This window comes from Nyctereutes procyonoides, unplaced genomic scaffold (assembly GCF_905146905.1).
Source record: "Nyctereutes procyonoides isolate TBG_1078 unplaced genomic scaffold, NYPRO_anot_genome, whole genome shotgun sequence".
NCBI classification, from domain to species: domain Eukaryota; kingdom Metazoa; phylum Chordata; class Mammalia; order Carnivora; family Canidae; genus Nyctereutes; species Nyctereutes procyonoides.
In genome coordinates this window covers 25,571,505-25,598,455 of record NW_026575020.1, presented here as the reverse complement: position 1 = coordinate 25,598,455, position 26,951 = coordinate 25,571,505, and the positions used below count along the sequence as shown (strand labels likewise).

Genomic DNA, 26,951 nt, shown 5'->3' with positions numbered 1-26,951 from the left:
TGAAGAACCTGCATCAAACCATTAAAACCTAAGGTAGGATCACCTCACACCCACAATACAACAGGCCACTTCATTCTCTGAGCAAACAATTTGCGGCAATTAGACTAAAGGGTTTATGTCCACATCAGCGAGTTCATTCTTACCTGTATTTTACACATTTCTGTAATAAAGCCAACACCCAGCCCAGTGCCTGAGATTATCCAATAGTCACTAAATTGAAAAACATTTTATCTTTGGAAATAAAGTTGCTTAAAAAAAGCTAAGCAGACACTCTGTGTACTAAAATTACTTTATTACAGTTGATTTTTTTTAAACATTTCCTTTGCTATGATACAAAGGATACTTACAAACAAAATATTACATATGACCTTGTTTTCGCTCTTATGTTCTGACAACTTGGTAACAGCTTTAAATGCACAATCTATACAATTAATACAGGTTATATATGAGCTATAAGGTATGTTGAACCGGAAGAATACTGACAATATACTGTACAATAAGCCTTACCAGTTAGTGCTGCGGACCATTTCTACCAAAAGGAAAATGCACATCTGTCCAGTCACCTTAACCAGCCGGTGCTGACAGTGAGGGAGAGGCTCCTTCCCAATTGCAACTCTTGATAAGCCTCCACTGTGGGCATCTGTTTGGTCCGAAAATTGAGAGGACTGTGTATATTTAAAGTTAGTCATCAGTAAAAGTGGCAGAACATCACTTTCAGCACAATAATCTCTCACCAAAATATCAGTCCTCGTTTTAAGAGACCACAAGTCCTTTGTCTACCATGAAAACCCTACAGGCTCAAGGGCTTTGGGAGATGAGAAGATGAAGGCTGCCAAAAAAGGAGGCAAGAAACCAAGCCAAAATCTAGGTCTTGCAAAATCATCATTTTTCCCTTCACCAAAGGGAACTAGAAATGTACAAATTCATTGATGAACCTCAATGATAACATATCAGTTAGCTGATAACCCTCATTTTATCTGGACCTCTGACTTTTGGGAATAACTGAAAGAGATTTGTGAATAATACATACCACTTTTAGAAAAGAACTTGCTTAGTTAAAATATTCCCTTTAGCCACCAAAGCTGGTCTTGGGCTATTACAGGTGTGCATTCATCTCTCAATGGTCTACTCAGAAATGATAAGGTTACAGCTTTTTTTCTTTTCTTTTTTCTTTTTTAAATAAAAAAGCAATTGACTGAAGCATTTTTCTTTTTTTCTTTTTCTTTTTTTTTTTTTTTAGGTAAATAGCAAAAATAAAAATAAAAACCAACCCTGGCATTTGCACAAATAATGCAAATGGAGCGATATGGCCTTTAAGGTAAGGAGTTAGTAGAAAGGAAGAGAGAAGTGAAGAAAATTCAGAGAAAACGATGTATTAACTTTTCTTTTTAAAAATTTCTACAATACATGTGCAAAAAAATCATGCTGGTTGAGGAAAACAAAGGGAAATGAGTATATAAAACTAAAAACATAAATATGTTTGGATGACTGGTGAAAGCAGAAACCAACCTGGGTTACAAAAAGGATTATACATTCAAGATGCTCTTAAACCCAGTGGGATAACTTATGTTAAAACTGTGTTAATAGTTACGTTAAAAATCTCAAGTTTGTTTTTAAATCTTCACAATACAAGCAAAGCTGTTTTAAAATATACACTATACATATTTCTCAAAGTCTCTTCAACCTCATTAATGCGCATTAGGTTATCTTTTTCATATACTGAAACAAGGGGCTTCTGAAAGCTAGATTGATCAGAGTAACCCATCCATTATTTAAATGTCTGTTTTAAGTTTTAAATGGGTTAAGAATTTTAGCAGACTTACATAAATAGGATTTAGCAACACAAGTGTTAATTTAAAAAACTCTAAAGCATTTACAAATTATCTGGTTGGAATAGTCTGGGAAAGTTATGTGCACTATTACTTTAAAATGTTATTTACATCAGACCATTGCTTTTGTAAAAATTTCTCTAAAAGATAAAAAACAAAACTAAATAAATTTGGAGAATTAACCTATTCCAAACTAGCAGAGAAGGATCATAAAAGGAAAGGTCAAATAAGAACAAAATCATCTTCTAATAGAAACCCCACATATCCTCACCACTTGGATTTTGCCCTATGAAACCACCTGCAACTCCTATTAGGCTCATATCAAGTGTCAAGATATTGTGGTAAAGTATCTTGTTAGATAAATTACTGGCCTCAAGTGGATTTTTTTTTTTTTTTTTTTTTTAAGATTTTTCCGCCTTGTGTCTCTGGCTTGGATTATATAGAACACATATATGTAACTAATTGGTGGGGCACTCTAAGTAGGCACAACTCCCATTTAATGTGGAATAAAAGGTGTAACACATAAAATGTTGTTGGGGAGAAGGGGTGGTAGTTTCTTTGATATTACAAAATTCAAGGAAGCACATTTGGAATGGGTACCAAAAAAGAGCTATCTGGCAACACACCAGGGGCAGCCAACATCTTAATAAACTAAATATAGTTGTCTATGACAAAAAGGGGGTTAGAAGGGTTCCAGGACACCCAACCCCTCACTGTTTGTTTGATATGTGCCAAATAGTCACATGGACCAGCCAGAATCTGAAAACATTAAGTAGTTACATCTTTAAATCACATAATTCACTCCATGACCATGTGCAATTTATAATAACAATAATGTTCATGCTGAGGCAATGTATTTAAGGGCTCAGAAAAAGCAAAATGTGCCACTGAGAGAAACCTGTTCCCACTCTACTGGTCTTCATGCTTTCAAGTGGCCCTAATACACCTTTGAAGCTAAGCCAAGCCATGCAAAAGCAGAGTACACACTTTTCATTAACAGTGGTATCTCATTTCTAAACTCCACTGACCTCAGAGCTGCCACTGAAACATAGGAGTACTGAATGCACAAAAACGAGGACTCAGATTTTTAAAAATGCATTTCCTTCATCTGTGTTTACCAGACTTTCAAACTTCAGGCTACAAGGCATTTCAGAGAAGGGTTTAGTGGGGACAATGACAAAGGAACATATGTAATTCTGGAAATAGGAAAAATGCTCCAGAAATGGGATCAGTGTGCCAGCAATTAGCATAGTTCATTTCATTTGAAAATTCAGCTAAAGCCCAATAAACAGTTCCAAGCCATAAGGTTATCACCTGCATAATTTACATAAACATTACAACTCTTGCACTTTATAGACAAAACACACATCTGTAAACATGGCCACTGGGGGAGGGAGGCTCCCTACCTCATTCATGATTGAAAACATGTAATCATTAAAAAAAAAATGACTTTGCTTCAAAAGATGTAAAACCTGACCAATAATTAAGCTTCATTTTCCTCTGTTTAACAACATGTAAGCATTAATTCTAAAAATGTCACCTAGGATGGTTTCAGGATTAGATGCTAGGACCACAACTAGCAATGACAGCAACTCCTCTCTAGCTGGCACAGACTTATAAACTTTAGTACAAAAACAAAAAAATACAGAAACTAGGTCAATTTGTTAGCTACATATTTACAGATAATTACATGATTTTTCACTCATAATTGCTAAAAACTATGAGTGAAAAGCAAACTGTGCAGGCTGAATTACCCGTACTTAGGGGGGAATCCTTGGGCATCAAGACACCCTTTTCATTCATTCAGAAGTCTCTTCTCTCCACTTTTCATGGCAAACTACCTACAGATGTCCAGGTTGGTATATCCAGTGGGCATCCTGTTTCAGAGAGGATTAACTTTTTTCTCTATTAAAGAGGAATCTCTTGTATATTTAAAATAAAAAAATAAACCCGACACAATCAAACAGACACATACATACACGCAAAAAAAATCTCTGAAACTTCAAAAAGTTAGGATTGCTGGGAAACAGTTAACAGTGATGGTGACATACTAAGTGGCTCCCCAGTTTTCTCTGCCTTTATTTTCTTTAAAGGATATCTATTTTTGGGTGAGTGGGAGGGAAGTGCAAGTTTAAGGAACCCACAACAGGCAGATAAGGTGCATACTACTTTATATTTCTTAGAATCTGAAGACTATCCTTAGGACAAATGGGTTCTCTTCCCTTGTGAGTGAAATTTTGGAAATTTGAATATAAATGAGGGAAAAAATTAGTCAACATGACTTTAAAGGGGGCTCCCAGAATTCAGTAGAAAATATAAATGTACATTAACATAAGAGTTCTCAGCTTCACTTTTTTCTAGACAGTGTTTAAATAAAAACTTCCTTACGAATAATCATTTCCAATGTAGGCTTATCATGGTGATTTCATAAAAGTGCAGACAACATAACCACACACACAGCAAAATAGACTTCAATCAGTAGTCCTTGCATACAAGAGGCAAGTCTGCTAAGTGTATATATAGCACATTCTTCATCCTTTAAGGAATCAGAGGATGGGAAATTTCCAGTTCTTAACTAGGAGTGAATGCCTTCTCAAAGGCAATGCTACAACCTGGTTAAGGGTATGATCATGTTGGATGAATGAAAAACAAAATAGAATTCATTTCTCTTTAATAATGATCTGTATGTTGGTAAGCAGCTCAAAGATGACAGCCCAAGTTTTGGCTTTGTTCCTTAGAGATGGTAGTTTTCTAAGAAACAAGAACCTCTTCTTCCATCATTATATAGGAGATTCACACTTATATACCTTAAATATATTATTTTCGGACTTGAATACACACTAAACACTTCACATTGTGCACACAGGACAGAATGCAGGACCATATAAACCTCCCAGGAAAGGGTTGCTGTGTTGGGCCAAATCTGTGCTTGAATAGTAGTGGCTCAGAAGGGCTGGAAGGTGCACGAAGAACTTACTATTAGCAAGCAAGAAGAGGCAGCTCAAGGGAGAAAGCCCCACACCAATACCATATCCTTCTCTCCCAGTGGCCATTTCCTGTTGATCTCATAGTTTAGGAGAACCTTAGATGCTTTAGCAGTAATTCCTTTCTTGGCTGTTTCGGTCCTTAGGAAAATTTATAAGTATTAGTATTAATCGAGTAACAAGAGTTAAGAGGATCAATGGCATCACTCCTAAGAAACACATTTAGATTGTGCACGTGGAGACTGTGTGACTTCCTGGTTCATTTCATAGTCTTTGCAGAGGAATCACCACCAGTGTTTTGGATTTCCACAGTTCATTTCTTTCTGCATCACTTATCTTTTACTGCATCACAACACAAACTCATAGAAACACTGACTGGCTCCTCTTCCAGCAATATTTTACTGCATTGCAACTTATGGTCCCAAATTTACTTTCTTTCTACCCACATAAGTGCTAAGGGAGTAAAACAGAAAAGATTGCATCTAATGACCACCTTCTCATATTAACCCAGCAACTCATTCTGAAGAAACACATGCATTCTTGCCTTAACTGAGGACTGAAATAACAAACACAATAACAGAACCTTAAGCGCCCTGATGGAAATATACAGTATGAGTTACATCCACCTATCTATACACACATATAGACACTCATATGTATATACAATATATACATACAAATGATAATAGCTATACCAAAATGTGCATATTTAACACAGTTTTAAAAAGCCAGTAGATCATGGTATAATACAATTTATTTCCACTAGTGAATGGCACACATGGAGAAATGTAAAGGAGGTGTTTCAAGTACAATATTTTTCACAGGTGAAAATAAACAGTATTATTCCAGTGTCCAACATAATGTATTCTATAAAAGTTTAAAATGCCAGACATTTAGTACTTAAAGAAGTCGAAAGTTACTAAAGTCTGCCTTATGGTCTGAAAAAAGATACTCCTAGAGTTTTCAATTTTTGGATAGGGGGTGAGGAAAATAGGAGGGAGTGTCAAGGACATTTTAGTGTACTGAATGGTCTTTACCTGATGTCTAGGCAGCTGAAAATCATGACTATGCTAAAAAGATCAACTCACCAATAAATTCTTGGCCCTGGGTACCAAGGATATTATACATGTGGGGTGGTTCAAATGCAGGGCTATTCATCTCTAGGCACAGAAATGACTAAAAGGAATGGCAGCTCTAAATAAAAATAATATAAACACATTTTACAGCTAACATTATCTATATTGATGAAAATACTTTCAGATACTATAATCTAGGATTAGAATGATGTTAATAAGAAGATAAAAGGTATGTGCAAAAGGAAGGGAACCCTTTCTGATATGCTGGACAAGTTTCCCATACTTTTTTCTTAAATACATATATACCAAGTGAATACCAACAGTGGGGAGGAGGTAGTATTAATCTGATCAAATGCTGACATTTGTACACTGATTCAGAAAGTGCCTGCTTTTTTAGAATCTTTCAAAACCTTTCAAATTTTTCTGCTACAAGCATTACTCTTTGATGATTCCTACCATGTATGAGATTCTTCAGAAGTTACATCTTACAAACACACACAAACCAATTAATTGGAATTATTTCTGCAAACTATAAATATTTTAATTAAAATTAACTTAATTGAATAATCCAGGTATAGTCATGACCTACAAGTAAAACTGGTTGCCACACAATTAAATCAGATACAAAGCCCTACTGGATAGACATTTGGAGTCAGTATTCAATCACAATTTTACAAGTATATGAACTGAGTAACTCGACTAATTTAAGTCTACAAGTAGACTTTAACATGTATCACTGGTAGTATTTTGGATTTTAAAGTGTTTTGCATGTGAAACTCATCTGCATCCCTATTCCACCCCTCCAGTAGTACAGATGGGCCAAACTGAATAATAGTTTTTTAAAAAGGTATCAAATTCCATAACATTTTTGGACACTTAATTCTAAAGACCTTTCCTATCATTTTCCTCCAAACAGGTACATTTTTCAATGTTTGAAATACTGTGTATTTTAATGCAAAAAAGATATTGAGAAAATTAAAAGCCCCTTTCATTAGAAGTGCATGTTATGTTCACCTAAAAACTGGTGATCTTAAGCACAGTGAAAAGTACATTGTATTAGAGTGCTACCTGAACACTACCTGAACACTAAAACTGAGTGTGAATTATACTTTTATCTTGGTTTTAAAAAGATTTACATTTAATTATTAATTTTTTCTCCAGTTAACCTTTAAATGAATGCCAAAACTCCTAAAGGGGAGGATTCATGGAGATTAGGCTGACATACCTAGAGAAGACTTACATTTGGTTGAGACAAAGATTTCGACAGTGATAGATTACTGTTTGGTCATTAGTCAGGTCTAGGTGAAGAGTATCATTGAGAAGGATTTAGAAAATTCTAACTTGGAGCCCTCTGACCACATAAAAAGCAGGACCCAGAGTTAGCAGCAAGGGTTCTTCAAGACAAGGTGGGTGGCAGGCAATAATTTGTAAGAAACTCTGATCTGTTACTGGACAGGACATGTTTTTCCTTCAAGTCATACTCATAGCTTCTTACCTACCTTCAATTCAATTTCCACACTGGCTGTGGAATACCAAGTAACATCTGACTTTTAGCATTGGGTTGATCCTTCATTGCAAAACAACACAAAACCAAACAAAATATGCCCCTCTGGAAAAAAAGTTAGCTTTCGTTAAAGAGATTCCCTGACCACTATAACTTATTTTACTTTTTTTTTTTTTTTTAATTTTAATTTGTCAAACTTGCTAGTTCCTTTTCAGTAGTACTTTAGCACTGAGGCTAGAGACTTCTGGAAGTGGTGTTTCCTATTGTGTGATGTTAACATGATGCCAAACAGTCACTAAGTCTCAAGGAACTAGAAGTTTGTAAAGTATTGCAGCAACAAAAACAGCCAGGAAAAAAAAAAAAGGACCTGCACATGCAGCAAAATCTACAGTGGTGATGAGGATTAGTCAGCAGCTGGTAAAGTCATTGGCTCAGTGACTCCTGGTTCACTATGGCAACTACACATTTAAATAATTGGCTATTCTACTTGTAAACAGGAAATCTCACAAGCCAACCGGGGTGGGGGTGGGGATGGTAATCAAATTATGTCTTTGTAGTGTGATGAGAATTTCAATGGATGGCAGTTTGCAAACATGGCATAATTCAAATGCCTCTGGCATTTGACATGTATTGGCTATATGTCTTTGTTTTTGTACAAAGTAAAAGTACTGTTTGGGGTTTTGGGAGTTACAGAGCTTAGCTAGGATGAGATATCACAGTTTAAGCAACAAAACGTTAGGATATATAGGCTTCATCTCCTCACTCTGCTGCTGAACTTACCCACCACATGAACTTTCAGGGGCCTCTCTCACCCTCTGGCCTCCCCTTTGAAGGCTCATAGGTCTGTTGATGCAATTCCCACACAACTCATTATCTCCTGAAGCACCTCCATCTCACCATGCCACAAAGAAGGCACAATTGAACGGACAAAACGAAAACAAAAACAAAAACTGACAAACCTATGCAGCCACTCAGAAAAAGAACTAAGTTTTTTCTACTCTCTGAAAAAGTCAATGCAACCCTTTAGTGTTCATGGATTTCCACTTTTTTACTCCAAATGAGGCTGAGAAGTCAGACCAATTTAATAAAGAAAATACAGGGGTGAGGGGGATACAGGTGTGTTTCCACAATCACTTGTTTCAGCACATGCTGCCTGCTGTGAGTGGCTCCTAAGAATTTGGGGTATGGAGAAACACTTCAGATCCTGTCACAAATTTCTTAGGATATGGTTGCCCCAAAGTGATGACTCAAGCGACCATGCTACATTCCATTTTTGCAGTGTTCAGAAAATACCCCCAATCTAGCGGATTTCTTTTTACATACACACATTAATTCCTTTTCAAAATTTTTCCAAAAGTTAAAAAACAAAAAAAAACCCGGCAGCCAAATACTATAACATCTCAATTAGTAAACACAAACCAGAATGCTTTACAAAAATGAATGAAATATACCATATGCACTCAGCTCCCACACTGTAGTACCCAAGTGAGGAGGCTTCTGTGATGATGTCTGTAGGCAGTTTCTTTTGGCAGACAGCTCCAGCGGAATTGCCACTCTCAATTATTAAGTTATGTATAAGACATGTGTGACCCATTGGATATTTGTGAAGTGACACTCGTGCTTCTGCTCATGCCCTGCTCTGTCCGTCCCCCAGAAGCTGTCCGCCTCAGAGCCTGAGGGCTATTGCGGACTCCCATACTGCTACCTCGGGGTACCCCCTGCATTGGCCCTGAAGGGTGACCCCATGGCTGGGGTCCACCTTGCATTGGATGGCCCCAAGCTTGTGGTGGGCCACCCATGGGATGACCCCAGTGAGGTCCTGGACCTCCAGTAGGATTGTGAGACCAACCAGAAGCTCCCGGGTAGCTGTGGCTAAATGCCTCAGGGGAGAGATTGGAAAGGACCATGTTACTAAAACCTAGTCTCATGCTTTCAGAGTCAAAAGCTTCAATTTCTCTGGCTTGACGCTCCAGCAGGCTTCGTATTCGTTCTGTGCGTTCATTCTGCAAAGCCAACATCTCTTCTTCAATCTGTTTGAGGTTGGGAGAAGGAAGCAAAAAGAAAGCTGATTTATTTTTTATAATCTATAAACTAGGAAGCAATAATTACTGAGCTTTGAAGTGAACTCATAAAAAAGTTCACTCTGGCTACTTTATGGACAGACATTTAAAAACTCAAGAGATGTGGGGAGTCTGGCTGGTTCAGTCTAAAGAGCATGCCAACTTTTTTTTTTTTTTTAAGATTTTATTCATTTATTCACAAGAGACACAAAGAGAGAGGCAGAGACACAGGCAGAAGGAGAAGCAGGCTCCATGCAGGGAACTCAATGCTGGACTTGATCCCGGGACACCAGGATCACACCCTGGGCTGAAGGCAGACACTCAACCACTGAGCCACCCAGGTGTCCCAGTTGTTGTTTTTATTTTTAAGATGAGACAGAGGGAGAAGGGGGGGGCAGGGAGGGAGGGAGAGAGAGAGAAAGAGAGAGGCACACAGACAGAATCTTAAGCAGACTCTACACCCAGCAGAGGGCTCAATCGCACAACCCTGAGATCATGACCTGAGCTGAAATAAAGAGTCCAACATCCAACACTTAACTGACTGAGCCATCCAGGTGCCCCTGAAGAGTGTGTGACTCTTGATTTCAGGGTCATGAGTTCCAGCCTTATGTTTTATTTTTTTCCAATGTATTTTATTTTTACTTAAAAATAAATAAAAACTAAAAAATTGTATGAAAAAATTTAAAGAGATGTACTGTAGAAATTGTACATAATTTATATTTTTAAAATGTGTAAGATCGGGGTACCTCAGTTGGTTAAACATCTGCCTTCAGCTCAGGTCATGATCACAGGATCCCGCCCCACAGTGGGCTCCCTGATCAGCAGGATGTCTGCATCTCCCTCTCCATCTCCCTCTGCCCCTCGCCTCCACTTGTGCTCACTTGCTCTCTCAAATAAATAAAATCTTTTAAAAAAATGTGTAAGTTCTTTTAATTAATTAATTAATTAATTAATTAATTAATTAATTTATTGAGAGACACAGAGAGAGAGGCAGAGAGGCAGAGACACAGGCAGAGGGAGAAGCAGGCTCCATGCAGGAAGCCTGATATGGGACTTGATCCTGGGACTCCAGGATCACACCCTGGGTCAAAGGCAGGTGCTAAACTGCTGAGCCACCCAGGCATCCTAAGATCAAGTTCTTTTTAAAAATTAAAGATGTTTGTTATTTATTTAATAAATAAATATGAAAAATAAATATGAAAAATATTTATTATTTTTCATTTGCAGATAGTTGGGGTTATATTAGTTTCAGGTTAAAATCAAGTTGTTGTTGTTGTTGTTTTTTAAATAGGCTCCATGCCCAACATGGGGCTTGAACTTGTGACCCTGAGATTAAGAGTCACATGCTGTAGGGGGATCCCTGGGTGGCTCAGCGGTTCAGCACCTGCCTTCAGACCAGGGTGTGATCCTGGAGTCCCGGGATTGAGTTCCACATCAGGCTTCCTGCATGGAGGCTGCTTCTCCCTCTGACTGTGTCTCTGCCTCTCTCTCTCTTTCTGTGTATCTCATGAATAAATAAATAAAATCTTAAAAAAAAAAAAAGAGTCACATGCTGTACTGACTGACCCAACCTGACACCCCTAAAATCAAGTTCTTAAAAGCACCTGGCTGGCTCAGTCGGTATATCACGTGACTCCTGATCTCAGGGTCTTGAGTTTAAGCCCCATATTGGGCATGGAGCCTACTTAAAAAAAAAAAAAACAAAAAACAAAGGTAGTACTTCTATTGAAATAATAAATCAAAGCAATTATGATCAATAGCTACTAAATCCATTAAAGTTAAATGAGAAAGAAAAGGTGTAGGGGGAAACTAGCCTTATCAGATATCCCATAATGTCACTCTAATAAAATAAATACAAAGGACACCTGGGTGGCTCAGTCGGTTGAGCATCTGACTCTTGGCTTTGGCTCAGGTTGTGGTCTTTGGGTCATAAGATCCAGTCCCACACTGGGCTCTGCACTCAGTGCAGAGTCTGCTTGGGATTCTTTCTCCCTCTGCTCCTACTGCTTGTGCTTGATCTCTTTCTCTCTCTCAGAAATAAATCAATCTTAAAATAAATACGGTACTGGTGCAAAATACTTAGTGAAACAGAATGAAGATCTCAGTTTGTAGGCTTGCATTTATTTATGATTTGACTTGTTTATTTGAGAGAGAGAGAAAAATTAGTAGGGGAGTGGCAGGCAGGGGGAGATAGAGAAGAATCCCTGCTGACCAGGGAGGCTGATATGGGGCTCAATCCCAGGACTTTGAAATAACGACCTGAACCGAAGGGAGACAATGGACTGAGCCACCCAGACACCTCTTTGTAGGCAGCAAGACAAAAGCAGTAATTAGTTTAATGGGAGAAACAAATAGCACAAGCACATTTGGCCAACATCTGGAAGGAAATGGCAATAGAATCCCATCCTACACTACATTCCAGACAGACCAAAACTTTAAGTGAAAGCAAACAAAAAAACTAAAAAGTTTTCATTGAAAAGTTAGGAGATTTTATATAGCTAAAAATTCATAGTTGAGTAGCCATGATAATCAGTTCTGGAAAACTGAAAGTATTACAAATAAATACAACTGATTGTATATAAAATTTTTTAAATATTAAAAATACATAAAGTGAATAGACTATGAAAAAAAGTTGGGGATTTTTTAAAAAAAGATTTATTTATTTATTCATGAGAGACAAGAGAGAGGCAGAGACATAGGCAGAGGGAGAAGCAGGCTCCCTGCAAGGAGCCCCATGTGGGACTCAATCCCAGATCCTGGGATCATGCCCTAAGTCGAAGGCAACACTCAACCACTGAGCCACCCAGGCATCCACAAGTTGGAGGATTTTATGAATGATCATACTGACAAAACCTGAACACCCTGATCAATATTAATATCACTTAAACGGCAGCCCCAGTGGCTCAGCGGTTTAGCGCCGCCTTCAGCCCAGGGCCTGATCCTCGCGATCTGGGATCGAGTCCCATGTTGGGCTCCCTGCATGGTGCCTGTTTCTCCCTCTGCCTGTGTCTCTACCTCTGTGTGTGTGTGTGTGTCTCTCATGAATAAATAAATAAAATCTTAAAAAAAAAATCACTTAAAGGTGGCATAGTTAGACATTATGTATCTCTTGATGTGATGCAACAGGAAGTACACTATAACCCTTATGACAATTCCCTGCAAAATTTTTTAAAGAAAAGAAAAAGTTTAATCTAAATATAATCATGCCTCTAGACCTAATTACCAGTTTACAGGAAATATGAAATAAAGAAGAGAGGACTACATTAAATGACACTATGAAGATGAAATAAGCCAAATCCGTGAGAATTCCTACAGAACAGATGATCCAATCCTCAATTAAAAAAAAAAAAAGGTGGACAGGGATCACTTATAGACTAAAAAACTTAAAAGATAATTAGCTAAATGTAATATCTGGACTGAACCAATCCAAATAAACCAACTTAAGACATTTTTGGAATCAAATGGTGGTATGCTGAAATTTCTTCCTCACCTCCTGCCTCTACCACAAAGTTGTATGTGTGGAGCAGGGGGATAGATAAGAAAAATTTAGCAAAATATTGGCAACTATTGAAGCTGGGTGGTTAAGTACTTGGGGTTGCACTGTATTAATGCCTCCTACTTCTGTATACTTGGGTGGCTCAGTGGTTGAGTGTCTTCCTTTGGCTCGGGTCTGATTCCAGGGTCCTGGGATTGAGTCCCACATGAGGCTCCCTATGGGAGCCTTCTTCTCCCTCTGCCTCTCTCTCTCTCTCTGGGTCTCTCATGAATAAATAAATAAATTCTTAAAAAAACTTCCATGATAAAAAGTTTTTTAAAAATAAGAAATAATTTAAAAAGGAGCATTAAATCAGTTATCAAGGTTGTTGAGGATTTAAACCAATACTTATTGCTCTCTGCAGAAATCGAACTCAACAAATGAGTTTAGTTTTTATGTATCAAGTTTTCAGAAGTTCCAATTTTTAAAAAAAAATATGAAGTTTCGCAGAGGAGACACATGCAAATAAAAAGTCCTAATAGAATGTGGTAAGACATAATAACAGATTTACAAGGTATAGCAGAAATAAAAAGAGATGGAGTGATTGACTCTATAAGGGAGAAAGTTAAGTGTAAATAAAGTGTTCCCAGAGGAGGTGGCAGAGACTGGATTGTGAAGGAAGAATACAAGTTTACCAGGAAGAGAAAGGGAAGGAAAAAATATTTTCAGCCAAGGGAACATGTGCAAAGACATGGAAAAATGATAAGTATTTTGGCCAGAACAGATTCCAGTAAGGAGAGTTTGAAAATTATTGAAAGGGGGTGCCTGGGTGGCTCAGTGGTTGAGAGTCTGCCTTTGGTTCATGGTGTGCTCATGGGATCTGGGATCGAGTCCCACATTGAGCTCCCTGTATGGAACCTGGTTCTCCTTCTGCCTGTGTCTCTGCCCCCCACCTCTGTCTCTCATGAATAAATAAATAAAATCTTAAAAAAAAAAAGAAATTATTGAATTTTCTAGGTACTAAAGTGTTACAAAGTTTTAGAGTGAGCGTTTTATGTGAAGGCTGAAGAACTTATGATTAGACAAGAGTGCTTTTGAGGGAAAGACATCAAAATTGTTAACTGTGGTGATTTCTGAGTGGTGGGACTACAGACATTTTTTTAAAAAAGATTTATTTATTTATTTATTTATGATAGACATAGAGAGGGAGAGAGGCAGAGACACATGAGGAGGGAGAAGCAGGCTCCATGCAGGAGCCTGATGTGGGACTCGATCCCAGGTCTCCAGGACCAGGCCCTGGGCTGCAGGCAGTGCTAAACTGCTGCACCACCGGGGCTCCCCTGACTACAGACATTTTAATTTCTATTTATGCTTTTCTAAACTTGTCAAGCTTTTTTTTCTGTAAAGATTTTTATTTTTTAAGTAATCTTAATACCAAATATGGAGCTCAAACTCACAACCCTGTGATCAAGAGGTACATGTTCTCATGACGAAGCCAGCCAAGTGCCCCTTAAACTTATCAAGTTTTAAGAAAAATGATTGTGTATTTAATAAAATAAATGTCCACTTTTAATAATTACATATAAAATCCTATAAATCCATATAAAAAGAATTTACGTATCTCTAAGGATTCAAAGAACTTCAAATTTATCTTTTAACTATTTTTAATGTAAAACTTTTTTTTTTAATTTTTTTTTTAATTTTTATTTATTTATGATAGTCACAGAGAGAGAAAGAGAGAGAGGCAGAGACACAGGCAGAAGGAGAAGCAGGCTCCATGCACCGGGAGCCCAATGTGGGATTCGATCCCGGGTCTCCAGGATCGCGCCCTGGGCCAAAGGCAGGCACCAAACCCCTGCGCCAGCCAGGGATCCCTTTTAATGTAAAACTTAAAAAAATCCACTTACTAAAAGCATTTAATTCAAGGGATCTAATTAATGATGGGAATGTGCTGAGTATATAACTGATCTGAATGTCTTGCATATTGTCTGAAGGAAACTCCTGACAAAAATATTAAACATTAATGCTTATCAACCTTTTATGTAGTATGCATTCAGTTTTGTTTGCTGATTAGTATTGTCATTTAAGAAACTCAGAACATTTTTCAATAATATAAAAATGAAACTAAGATTTATGATGGGCTACATTAATTCCTATTTCTTTTAAAACCTGTGACTTTAAAAAATAAAACCTGTGACTTAGTTTTTGTAAATTAGTAAAGTGGCTTCACTGGGTTGATAAGAGTTACTGTAATTAAGACTTTTGAGAGGATCTTCCAGCCAATTTCCTTTGAAATCAAATGCGGTATTTTTGTATGAATATTTTCAGTTCCACAAAGAAAGGTCCTAAAAAGTGTTCTAATTGCCAATTCTTACTTAAAAACTACCAACCATGTTATTGATGCTGTAAAATATTGAGAGAAAACTAAATGAAATAATAATAAAAAAGCCCACTTATACTTTGGAGATACTGCCACTTTTCATGCATGTATAAAATTCACATGGGATTTAACATTTTTCTTTAATTTTTATTTTTTTATTTTTATTTTTTTAAATTTTTATTTATTTATGATAGGCACACAGTGAGAGAGAGAGGCACAGACATAGGCAGAGGGTGAAGCAGGCTCCATGCACCGGGAGCTCGATGTGGGATTTGATCCCGGGTCTCCAGGATCGCGCCCCGGGCCAAAGGCAGGCGCCAAACCGCTCCGCCACCCAGGGATCCCTAATTTTTATTTTTTTAAAAGATTTTATTTATTTATTCATGAGAGACACAGAGAGGGAGAGAGAGAGAGGCAGAGACACAGGCAGAGGGAGAACCAGGCTCCATGCAGGGAGCCTGATATGGGACTCGATCCTGGATCTCCAGGATCAGACCCTGGGCTGAAGGCAGCACTAAACTGCTGAGCTACCTGGGCTGCCCCTGAAAACAATTTTTTTAAACAGAATTATTATTCATCTATAAACAACTAATGTTCACTCAGATTCCATCTGTATTTTCAGATGGCTGCTTCCTTTCTGTACAACCAGTAAATACAAGGTACAGAAAAATAGCTGTTAAAACTTTTCAAAGTTTTTATAGGGAGGGTACATCATGGACTTGGCAGTTGCCAACTGATCCAAACTGCTTTACAGTCATGCCCTTCATTTGAAATGTAACCATTAGCCCTAAAAATCAAGCAGCAACTCAAAGCACTACAGATTATCATCCTATTGTTTTTTAAATTATTTTTAATACTAAATAATCGTTAGTATTTTCCATTCTCCAAAGTAATATTTAAAAAAGTAAAGTAGAAAAAAGAACAAATCTACTGTATTAAATAGCCACTAACATTCTTTCAATTCATTATAAGTGTAATTTGTCTTTTTGATTTCGTTCAATACATCATAAGCATTTCTCCATATTAATACTGTCTTTGTAGCCATCATTTAAATGGCTGAGCAAGATTTCATTGGCTTAGCCTTAATTACTTAATTATATCTCTATTTAGATGGTTAGGTGATTTTTTTTCCCAAGCTTTTATTTAAATTCCAGTTAGTTAACAGAGTGTAATATTAGTTTTAGGTGTAGAATTTAGTGATTCATCACTTATATATATACAACACCGGATATATCACAAGTGCACTTAATCCTCATCACTCATTTAACCCATTTCCCCCACTGACCTGCCCACTTCCCCTCCAGTAACCTAAATGGTTATTTTAAACCATTATAAAATGTTATAATGACCATTTATATGCATAATTTTCCCTGTATTTTGGATTTCCTTAGGCCAAATTCTAAAAGTCTCAAATGCTTAACAATTCAAAGCTCAATATATACATCCAAATTGCTTTTCAAAATGCATTTACAGTGTATGAGAGTACCGCTGTACCTTCTCCAGTGGGTATCAGTCTTAAACAGGCTTTGTAGAACATGTAGACTTTGGTTCATATATTGAAAAAAGACTGTACCTAAGATACTAATTAGCACTGTTTAAATTCTGAACCACTAGATGGAGCTAAAAATACAAATACATTTTAATAGTACCAATATTTCTCCCGATATTATTTCTAAAATATTATAGGTTATCCTTTTAGATAATTTTGAAGCATAAGAGACAGACTTCGGGCTGAATTTTAAATGTTCAAATTGGAATCAGATTTATAAAATCTGAAAAACTAGATTTAAAAAAAATTTTATGTATCTTTCTCACCTTGAATGAGAAACATAACGGAGATAATTTTTAGAGCCAAATAACTCTCAAAGAAGCTAGAGAATAAAAGACAGCTGTCTTGGGAAATAGTAACATCTTAGTTAAGTGAATTTTTTTAATATGATAAGACACTGTATTTTTATCCAGAAACAATGACAACTTTCATTAGGCAAGACTATTAGGCAAATATTCACTTAAAATGGACCTACGACAATACCCGCTATTGGGAACTATGGCTCAGGAATTCTTTTTTTTTTTTTTTTTTTTGCTCAGGAATTCTTTTTTTCTTTTTTTTTAAGATTTATTTATTTATTTATGATAGACAGAGAGAGAGAGAGAGAGAGAGAGAGGCAGAGACACAGGAGGAGGGAGAAGCAGGCTCCATGACGGGATCACGCCCTAGGCCAAAGGCAGGCGCTAAACTGCTGAGCCACCCAGGGATCCCATGGCTCAGGAATTCTTAAACATAGCTTTGAATCCTGAATATTCTACAACAGTTGACCCTTGAACAGCATGAGTTTGAACTACATGTTTCTCCTTACATGTGATTTTTTTCCAATACAGTATAATACTGTAAATGTATTTTCTCTTCCCTAGCTTACTATATTGTAAGAAGACAGTAGGTAATACATATAACATACAAAATATGTGTTAGTTGACTATATTATTTGTAAGGCTTTTGGTCACTTTTATACATGAAGAAAAGTTAATGCAAATTTCAACCGGACAGGTTGTCACAGCCCCTAACCCCCACATTGTTCAAGGATCAACTATGCTTCTAAGAACAAATAGTGTCCTCTTTAATGTCTTAAAAATCTTCTGCCCATCATTCTTTCCCCCCAAACACACTCATACTCACACACACAATTTTACTATCTTAAAGGATGAAATGAATTTGGGGATTCTAGTTCGATTCTTTAATATATCTGACAAAGAATAAGTAAAGATAAATAAGGCAATGACTAACATTCTTTTTCTTTACTATCCCAAGTTTTTCTCCAATCTCCCTAGAGTGAGGTACATAAAATAAGTGAGAATCACAATGCTAGAGCTACTCTCTCCCAATTCATATAATTCCATATTCCTTCCTCTAGCAATTACTACTTATATTTCCCCTTGATGTTTAGTACTCAATAATTATAAGGTTCATTACTGAATCAGTAATTTTAAAGAAAAAGAAAAACACTACCAAAACTAGAATTAAGGAAGCACAGTATTGTGAAAACAATCTAATGCCACCTAACAATATGAAAAAATATTTATAAAATGCTTCTGCTGAAAGCAAACACTAGCACAATTACCTTCCTCGTATTACTTATACCTTTTGTTCTAAGAGTGCCCTGCGGAGAGAGACCCTCTGTTCAAGTTCTCGAAGCTCTCGATCATGTTGTGCCTCGGCTTGCATCTTGATTTTGCTCTGATATGCATTCAACAGCTCCAGTTCCTGCTGCAGCTGCATCTTCAAAACCTGGCACTCTGCTTCCTGTGCTTCATCCAAACGTAGCTGAAAGAGAGAAAGAAAATATCCTGTGAGTTATCTATCCCTTACCTTACAGAAAACAGGAGGTGAGAAAAGACAGACTATTCTCTTTTGTAGGATACACAATTGTTCTTTCTCTCTCATGCCTCGGAGTAAACATCTCTGAAAAGGAAGGCCTAGTAATAACTGATGGCATTAGGAAGATAAAACTATCATGAGCTCTCTGGAGGATGCCTTAAAAACCACATTTTTCTTAAGAAAAATCTAGAATATGATCAGATGATATAAGACTCTGAATACTTTCTATCCAATAGAAATAACTATAGCATAGGGACCAGCAAATAGCCTGCTGGCCAAATCTGGGCAGTTGCCTGGGTTTTTTTGTTTTTACTTTTTTATACACTCTACTAGTTAAGAACGGTTTTTTTTTTTTTTTTTTTTTTTTTAAGATTTATTTATTTGGGGAGCCTGGGTGGCTCAGCTGGTTAACATTTGCCTTTGGTTAGGGTCATGATCCTGGAGTCCCAGGATCTAGCCCCACATCAGGCTCCCTGCTCAATGAGGAGTCTGCTTCTCTCTCTCCCTCGATTCCTTCCCTGCCTGTGCTCTCTCTCTCAAATAAATAAATAAAATCTTAAAAAAAAAATTATTGGGACGCCTGGGTGGCTCAGCGGTTGAGCATCTGCCTTTGGCTCAGGGTGTGATCCCACAGTCCCCGGATTGGGCTCCCAATTGGGCTCTGCATTGGGCTCCCTGCATGGAGCCTGCTTCTCCCTCTGCCTATATGTCTGCCTGCCTCTCTCTCTCTGTCTCTCATGAATAAATAAATAAAATCTTAAAAAAAATATAATAAAATAAAAAAAAATTTAAAAATTTATTTGTCCTAGAGAAAGAGGGAGAGAGCACGAGAGGGAGGTGCAGAGGGAGAGGGAGAAAGAATCCCAAGGAGACTCCTCATTGAGCTCAGAGCCTGACAGGGAGCTCAATCTCATGACCCCAAGACCACAACCTGAGCCAAAATCAAGAGTTGGAGGCTTAAACAACTGTGCCACCCAGGAACCTCAAGAATGGTTTTTACATTTGAAATAGTTACCTTTTAAATGGCTATATAAGTACCCACATGGTATCTTCAATTTTGCCTCCTGCCCTCCAAACTCTAAAATATTTACTATCTGGCCCTTTAAGAAAATGTTTACAAAACTTATATAGAAAATATTTTGGGGTCCTTGGGTGGCTCAGTTGATTAAATGCTCAACTCCTTGTTTTGGCTCTGGTCATGGTATCAGGGTCATGGGATCCAGCCATAAGTGTGACTCCACACTCAGTAGGGAGTCTTCTTTTTTCCCTCTCTCTGCCTTTCTCCACCCACCTACCACCTGCACTCTCTCCCTAAAATAAATAAATAAATCTTTAAAAGTATTTCATGTTTTTTATTTAAAGATTTTATTTATTCATTCATGAGAGACACAGAAAGAGAGACAGCCACTGGCAGAGGGAGAAGCAAGCAGGCTCCATGCAAGGAGCCTGATGTGGGACTTCATCCAAGGAATCTGGGATCACACCCTGAGTCAAAGGTAGACGCTCAACCGCTGAGCCACTCAGGCGTCTTTAAAAATATTTCATATTTGTATTTAAATGTGACCATCTGAATTCCAAATACAGTCCTACTTTTTGCCTACTACCTAACAAGGCTGCTGCTCCAATCTTGACATGTTATTGGGGTAAGTGCTAAACACCTGAGGAGCACTGGTAGAGAGCCTGTTTAAAACTTCAGGTCTAAATGTATCAATGAGAATTCTATATCCACATGCATGCTTCCAAGCAATGCTTAGAACAGGAAGACTATGGACCATCACCACTATTTCCCAAGCTGCAGGAGAACTATCATTTCTTTTTTTTTAAGATTTTATTTATTTATTTATGAGAGACATAGAGAGAGAGAGAGAGTGAGGCAGAGACACAGGCAGAGGGAGAAGCAGGTCCCATGCTGGGAGCCTGACACGAGACTCAATCCCAGGTCCCCAGGATCAGGCCCTGGGCTGAAGGCAGCGCTAAATCGCTGAGCCACCCGGGCTGCCCAGAACTATCATTTCTAATTAGCATTTTAATTGCTGGGATTTCATTGCTGTAGAAGGGAAAGGAACACTAACTAAATTTATTTTGCCTAAATAAAACAAACTCACAGCTTGTGTGGAGAGCATTTCATTAATGCTGTGGTCATACTGCTCAGCCAAGATGGCTAACTTCCGGGTCTGCTCCTCCTTGAGTCGTTTCAGAACAGCCTTGTGCTCACTCTTTGGTGTCGTCTCCAATAGGTGATTTCTTAATGCTTTATACTGTCTGGTTTGAATTTTGCAGGTGTCCTGAAACTGCTTTTTTATTTGGAGTTCTTTAGACTAGGAAGAAAAAAATAGATGCATGTAATTTTTAATATATGGCATTTGGTATACCTTAGGCTTACATTAAAACAAATGCTACCAGGAAAACAGGAGAAGAAAAACAAAAAGGTCAGATCATAAGGTTGCAGTTACTTTTGCACTTGGCTATTGGGTCACACCACTAGATTCCATGCATTTTTTAAACAAAAGCTCTAATTAAAAAAATTAAAATATCAATAATCTCACTTATCACAGGACTTAAAGCAATAGTTATTATTTTGTTAGAAATTTAGTGACCTAAGTAAATATTAAAATTAGCTTTACCATGTATATTGATGACAGAAAATTAAATTTCTTCTCATGCATTTAGTAGCCAGACAATATCTGAGACACTTTGCTTCAATTTCTTTTAATAATAATCTTAACTCTAACTACATACTGTATAACAGATCCCACAAAAGCAGGGCATTAGTAACTGACTAATATTGTTATTTATAGTTAATTATCCTTTTTATCTGAAACTAGGTAGAAACACACTTAGTAATGGTTTATGCTTTAATACCATAAGCAAAAACCTGAAAGTCAGTCAGGTTAACTCATCTTTTAAAGGTCAAACAAAAGTTATGGGGCAAGGGAGAGGACAACTTCCTTGGGAGTGATAAGCTACATAAGTTACATAAATATATATTTTTAAAGATTTTATTTATTTATTCATGAGACACACACACACACACACACACACACACACACACAGAGGCAGAGACACAGGCAGAGGGAGAAGCAGGCTCCATGCAGGGAGCCCGATGTGGAACTCGATCCGGGTCTCCAGGATCACGCCCTGGGTCTCCAGGATCACGCCCTGGGCCGAAGGCAGCGCTAAACCACTGAGCCACCTGGGCTACCCTACATAAATATTTCTGAGATAAAATAATTGAGCCCAGAGACAGTTTTGGCTTTAATTTTTGTTAATCACAGGTTATTCTATGAACTCAGGTTTTAGCACAATTTGATAAGATGAGATATAATTCTAGAAAGTATATTGAGTCTGTAAGTGAGAATATATTTATTTACTCCACTAAGGCAGAACCTACACTTGAAATTATTTTACCTTAATGTAAATACTGCCAGATATTGATTAGTTGCTTCAGTATGCAACATATGTACATATTACTAAAGTAAAATACTTGTCAAGGAACTAGTTATTATTCACCACCCCTTGTAATACTACAACATCAAATAGACTTTTCCATATTTCATACTAACTGAGGCACTAGATCATAGTCATAATACTTTATTCTGTGAAGGGTCAAGAATTGTCTAACTAGAAAGAGAAACTCTGGGTTTAATTATGCTTTGTAGCACTACACTTAAATACTGTCCTTGGTTAACAAAATTCTTCCAAGTTAGCTAGGAATGAAACAATTAAATTTAGACATTCTCTCCTGTCTCTGTATAACATTCACTCTTTTAAAAGTTCTTATTTTGGGTATCCTTGGGTGGCTCAGTGGTTTGGCGCCTGTCTTTGGCCCGGGGCGCGATCCTGGAGTCACGGGATCGAGTCCCACGTCAGGTTCCTGGCATGGAGCCTGCTTCTCCCTCTGCCTGTGTCTCTGCTTCTCTCTCTCTCTATGTCTATCATGAATAAATAAATAAAATCTTAAAAAAAAAGTTCTTATTTTTAAAATATGCTATCAAGAAAACTATAATCATTCCATATCATTAGCCTAAAGAGAAAAAAGAACTTGAAAATTTTTTTTCAACAAGAGTTAACACTTATACCTAAGAATAAACTATATCCCTCAATAGTTAACCCAAGTGAAAACAAAAACAAAGTTACAGTTGTTTCTCTTGACTTATACTCATTTAACACTATTATCTGGATAGCAGATGAAGAAATGTATTTAGGCAATACGTATTTATTACCCAACTCATTCTACAGAAATGACACACTTACATAAGTGCTCAAACTAAAGTCCCCCTACTCCCCATTAAAGTCTTATTTATTTATTTATTTATTTATTTATTTATTTATTTATTTATTTTAAATTTATGATAGTCACACACACAGAGAGAGAGGCAGAGACATAGGCAGAGGGAGAAGCAGGCTCCATGCACCGGGAGCCCGATGTGGGATTCAACCCTGGGTCTCCAGGATCGCGCCCTGGGCCAAAGGCAGGCGCCGAACCGCTGCGCCACCCAGGGATCCCCCCATTAAAGTCTTGAAGGAAGTTGGAAGACACAACTATTAAGACTTAAGCAAATAAAAATGGGATGACTTGGGAGTTAAAATATAGACTATTTTCTTTAAGCAAGGAGACGGATATACATAATTCAGAGGAACATCATGATTTTCTTCCCTACAAAAGTAACAGAACAATTTCCTTTATGGAAAATCTTGAGATCACTGGTCATCAAAGGAGGCATTCTAAATCATTTAAAGTCTGAGTATGATTGCGAGATATTATTGCTCTCCTCGCTTTTTGTATAGTATCTGCATAAATTAAATACAGTGTTTACAAGCTTTCAAACCAAAAAGGTTCCAACAAGAGGAAACAGAAAGGAAGGCTTAAACATCAAACAACCACCTATTTCAAGTCTTAGAGAAATACAATCATACTAGATTTATGGTATGACTATAGAAAACTAACAAGCTTTCAGTTTGGTTTACTTCTGGGTACTGTTGACTTTATAACAATAATTAATCTTACAGACATGTTTAAAAAATCTTTTGGTGGGAAATTGTTCTGTAGCCACAAGAGTATATATTTTCTTCATTACAAAGACAAAATAAATCTGAAAAATCATTATAATTCCAATTTTTCTAAGCAATGACTAATGAAAGTTACATGGGGAGTCAACATAAGCTAATCTAAATGATGCTAATTATTTTGAAGATATAACAAAGTAAAATTTTACCCCAGTTCACAAGTAAAGGGTAAACCATCTTAATTTTGCTTCTATATTTCATTCAAGATAGTCTATTAGAATGGAGTTGCATGGGAATCAGAGTTACAATTGGATACAGTATAGATTCTAGATTTTAACACAGATTACCCCTGTTAATGAATTTCACTTCAGTTCAGGACAGTTAAAGACAAAGAACAATTTTATTTTATTTTATTTTTATTTTTATTTTTATTTTTTAAAGATTTTATTTATTTACTCATGAGAAAGACACACACACACAGAGAGAGGCAGAGACACAGGCAGAGGGAGAAGCAGGCTCCATGCAGGGAGCCCGACATGGGACTCGATCCTGGGTCTCCAGGATCACACCCCGGGCCGAAGGCAGTGCTAAACTGCTGGGCCACTGGGGCTGCCCAAAGAACAGTTTTATGGTTAAATTATCAAATAAAAGCCGTAAAGTTTATTTACTTATTTAACATTTAGGGTTTTTTTTTAAAATATTTTATTTATTGATTCATGAGCGAGAGAGGGAGAGAGGCAGAGAGGGAGAAGCAGGCTCCATGCAGGGAGCCTGATGTGGGACTCGATCCCGGGTCTCCAGGATCACACCCTGGGCTGAAGGTGGCACTAAACCGCTGTGCCACCAGGGCTGCCCAAAAGCCGTAAAGTTTAAAAAGGAAATACTGTGGGATATGGGCCTTATTGGATGTAAATAAATGTTTAAAGTTTGCAGACATAAACAAATTAATTGAGGTACCAAACTACAGCCTATGCAGTGGATGGTTTTGCTTTTATTCACTAAGATTAATGTGATTGTATTCATTCAAATATTTATTACAAGTTATAAAATTTGAAAACCTCCTGGAATTGCTCTGGTTGACTCTGGGCTAGACCAACTGGCTAGAGAGACAAGGGAAGAGGGAAATCTTCAGAATACACTTTGGTATCTTTCAAATTTCATACTATGTAAATGAATTCCTGTATTCAAAGTAAGTATAAAATATAAAGTCCTTTGGTATTATATATCACCAATACTTGTCTTTACTTCTTTTTGTGAGGGAAGGCTATATAACAGCTTGCTCTACTCTGATGTGCTAATATTACTTGGAACAGCAGAGAGAAGACTACAGGTTAGCATGTTGACATGTTAACTGTAATATCAGCATTGGACATTTGGGTACATTTAAAATAAGAATTCTGATTCTTATTTATGGCACATCTCACAGTTAAAAGTTTTCCTGCTGAGAAATACATAAGCAAAAAGTCTACAGCTATGGACACTCCACATTAAAACTAACCAAATATTCTTAAAATGAAAAGAAAAAAGTCTATTCATTTTATGTCAGACCTCTGTCTTAGACCTTTACTGTTTACATGAATGCCTTTTATCTCTTCCTTTTTATCAAGAACTTTAGGTTAAAGGTACCTTCAGACTCTTAGGCTGTTGTCGAACCTCCATGACATGCTTTCGCCTTAGTTCTCGTTCTCTTCGCTTGTTATATTCCAGCTGGTTTGTCAGCTCAGTTTGATGCTGTAATCTGATCAACTCACAGCGCATCTTCTGAATTGTATTGAGGTGACGGAACTCCAGTTCTTGCATGGATTCATGCTGTCGCAGTAGCATGGCATGTTCTAAGTCCTTTTGAGTCTGCCTTTTATTTAACTCCTAATCCATAACACAAAAGACAAAGGAATAATACTGTTGTATGATGCCAGGAAAAAAAATCCTAAGAAACAGAATAACCAGGAAATAGATGTAATTCTCTGATTCAATAATGACTACATAGTAAGTATGAGAGTTTCATAATATTTATTGTAGTAAATCAACAATTAGCACAAATCCTGTTCATTTACTATTCACTAACACTGCTTTATGCAAAAACCTTAAAAGCTATCAAATCTATCTCGAGAGGTTACTGTCCTTCCCTCTTTCCTTTCTTTCTTGTTTCCTACTTTTATATTTGAAGAGGGTTCAAAGTCATCCTTTGAATTTTTTAAGAGTATATTACGAGGAGCATACCCAATATAGTGTAGTGGTTAAGAACATAGACTGTAGAGCTAGGCTGCCTGTATTCTATTTTTTTTTTAAAGACTTAGTTATTTGTGAAAGAGACAGAGAAAGAGAGAGAGAGTGCATCCGTGCAGGGAGGAGGGGGAGAGGGAGGAGAGAGTGTCCCAAGTAGACTCCGAGATAAGCATGAAGCCTTCTTGGGGCTTGATCTCATAACCTTGAGATTACAACCTGAGCTGAAATCAAGAGTCAGATGCTTAACTGACTGTGCCACCCAAGTGCCCTGAGGCTGTCTGTATTCTAAATCCTAGCTCTGCTGTTTATGAGCAGCAAATCCTTGGGTGAGTCATTTAAACTCTGCTTCAGGGGCATCTAGGTGGCTCAGTGGGTGAGCATCTGCCTTTGTCTCAGGTCATGATTGTGGGGTCCTGAGATCGAGTCTTGCATCAGGCTCCCCACAGGGAGCCTCCTTCTCCCTCTGCCTATTTCTCTGCCTGTGTCTCTCATAAATATAAACAAACAAACAGACAAATAAATAAATAAAATCTTTTAAAAAGATTAAATTAGGGATGCCTGGGTGGGCTCAGTGGTTGGGTGCCTGCCCTCAGCTCAGGTTGTGATCTCGGGATCTGAGATAGAGTTCCTCATTGGGCTCCCGGTGGGGAGACTGCTTCTCCCTCTGCCTGTGTCTCTGCCTGCCTCTCTCTCTCTCTCTGTCTCTCATGAATAAATGAATATATCTTTTTTAAAAAAAAGATCATATTAAATTAAAAACTAAACTCTCTGCTTCAGCTTCATCACTTTTCAAATGGAGATAATATAGTTATTTCATAGATATAATGTGAGGATGAAATAAGTTCATAAATAGGCCTCACTCAGAATAATACTGAGCACATCATGCTTGATACATTTTTTTCAGATTAAAAAGAACAAGTGAAAAAAAAAACAAACAAACAACAAGTGTACACCCCCCACTCCCCACAGTCAAAATCAAAGTTGCCTCCTTTGCCTCTGCAAACTATTTCTCCAGAGGCCAACAGTCTGGTGCAAAA

At 37.4% G+C, this 26,951-nt stretch overlaps 1 protein-coding gene across 1 annotated transcript in view; it reads right to left on the bottom strand.

Moving 5' to 3' along the window:
• Positions 1-270: 270 nt before the first annotated feature.
• Positions 271-26,951, bottom strand: part of TAOK1 (TAO kinase 1) — a 146,189-nt gene continuing 119,508 nt past the window's right edge. The window contains exons 17-20 of the mRNA XM_055319146.1: positions 25,315-25,554; positions 20,787-20,999; positions 18,445-18,627; positions 271-9,423 (exon numbers count right to left, since the gene is read on the bottom strand). Of these exons, the coding sequence (XP_055175121.1) occupies positions 8,962-9,423; positions 18,445-18,627; positions 20,787-20,999; positions 25,315-25,554 (1,098 nt within the window). The 3' untranslated portion in view covers positions 271-8,961. The remainder of the gene's footprint in view (positions 9,424-18,444; positions 18,628-20,786; positions 21,000-25,314; positions 25,555-26,951) is intronic.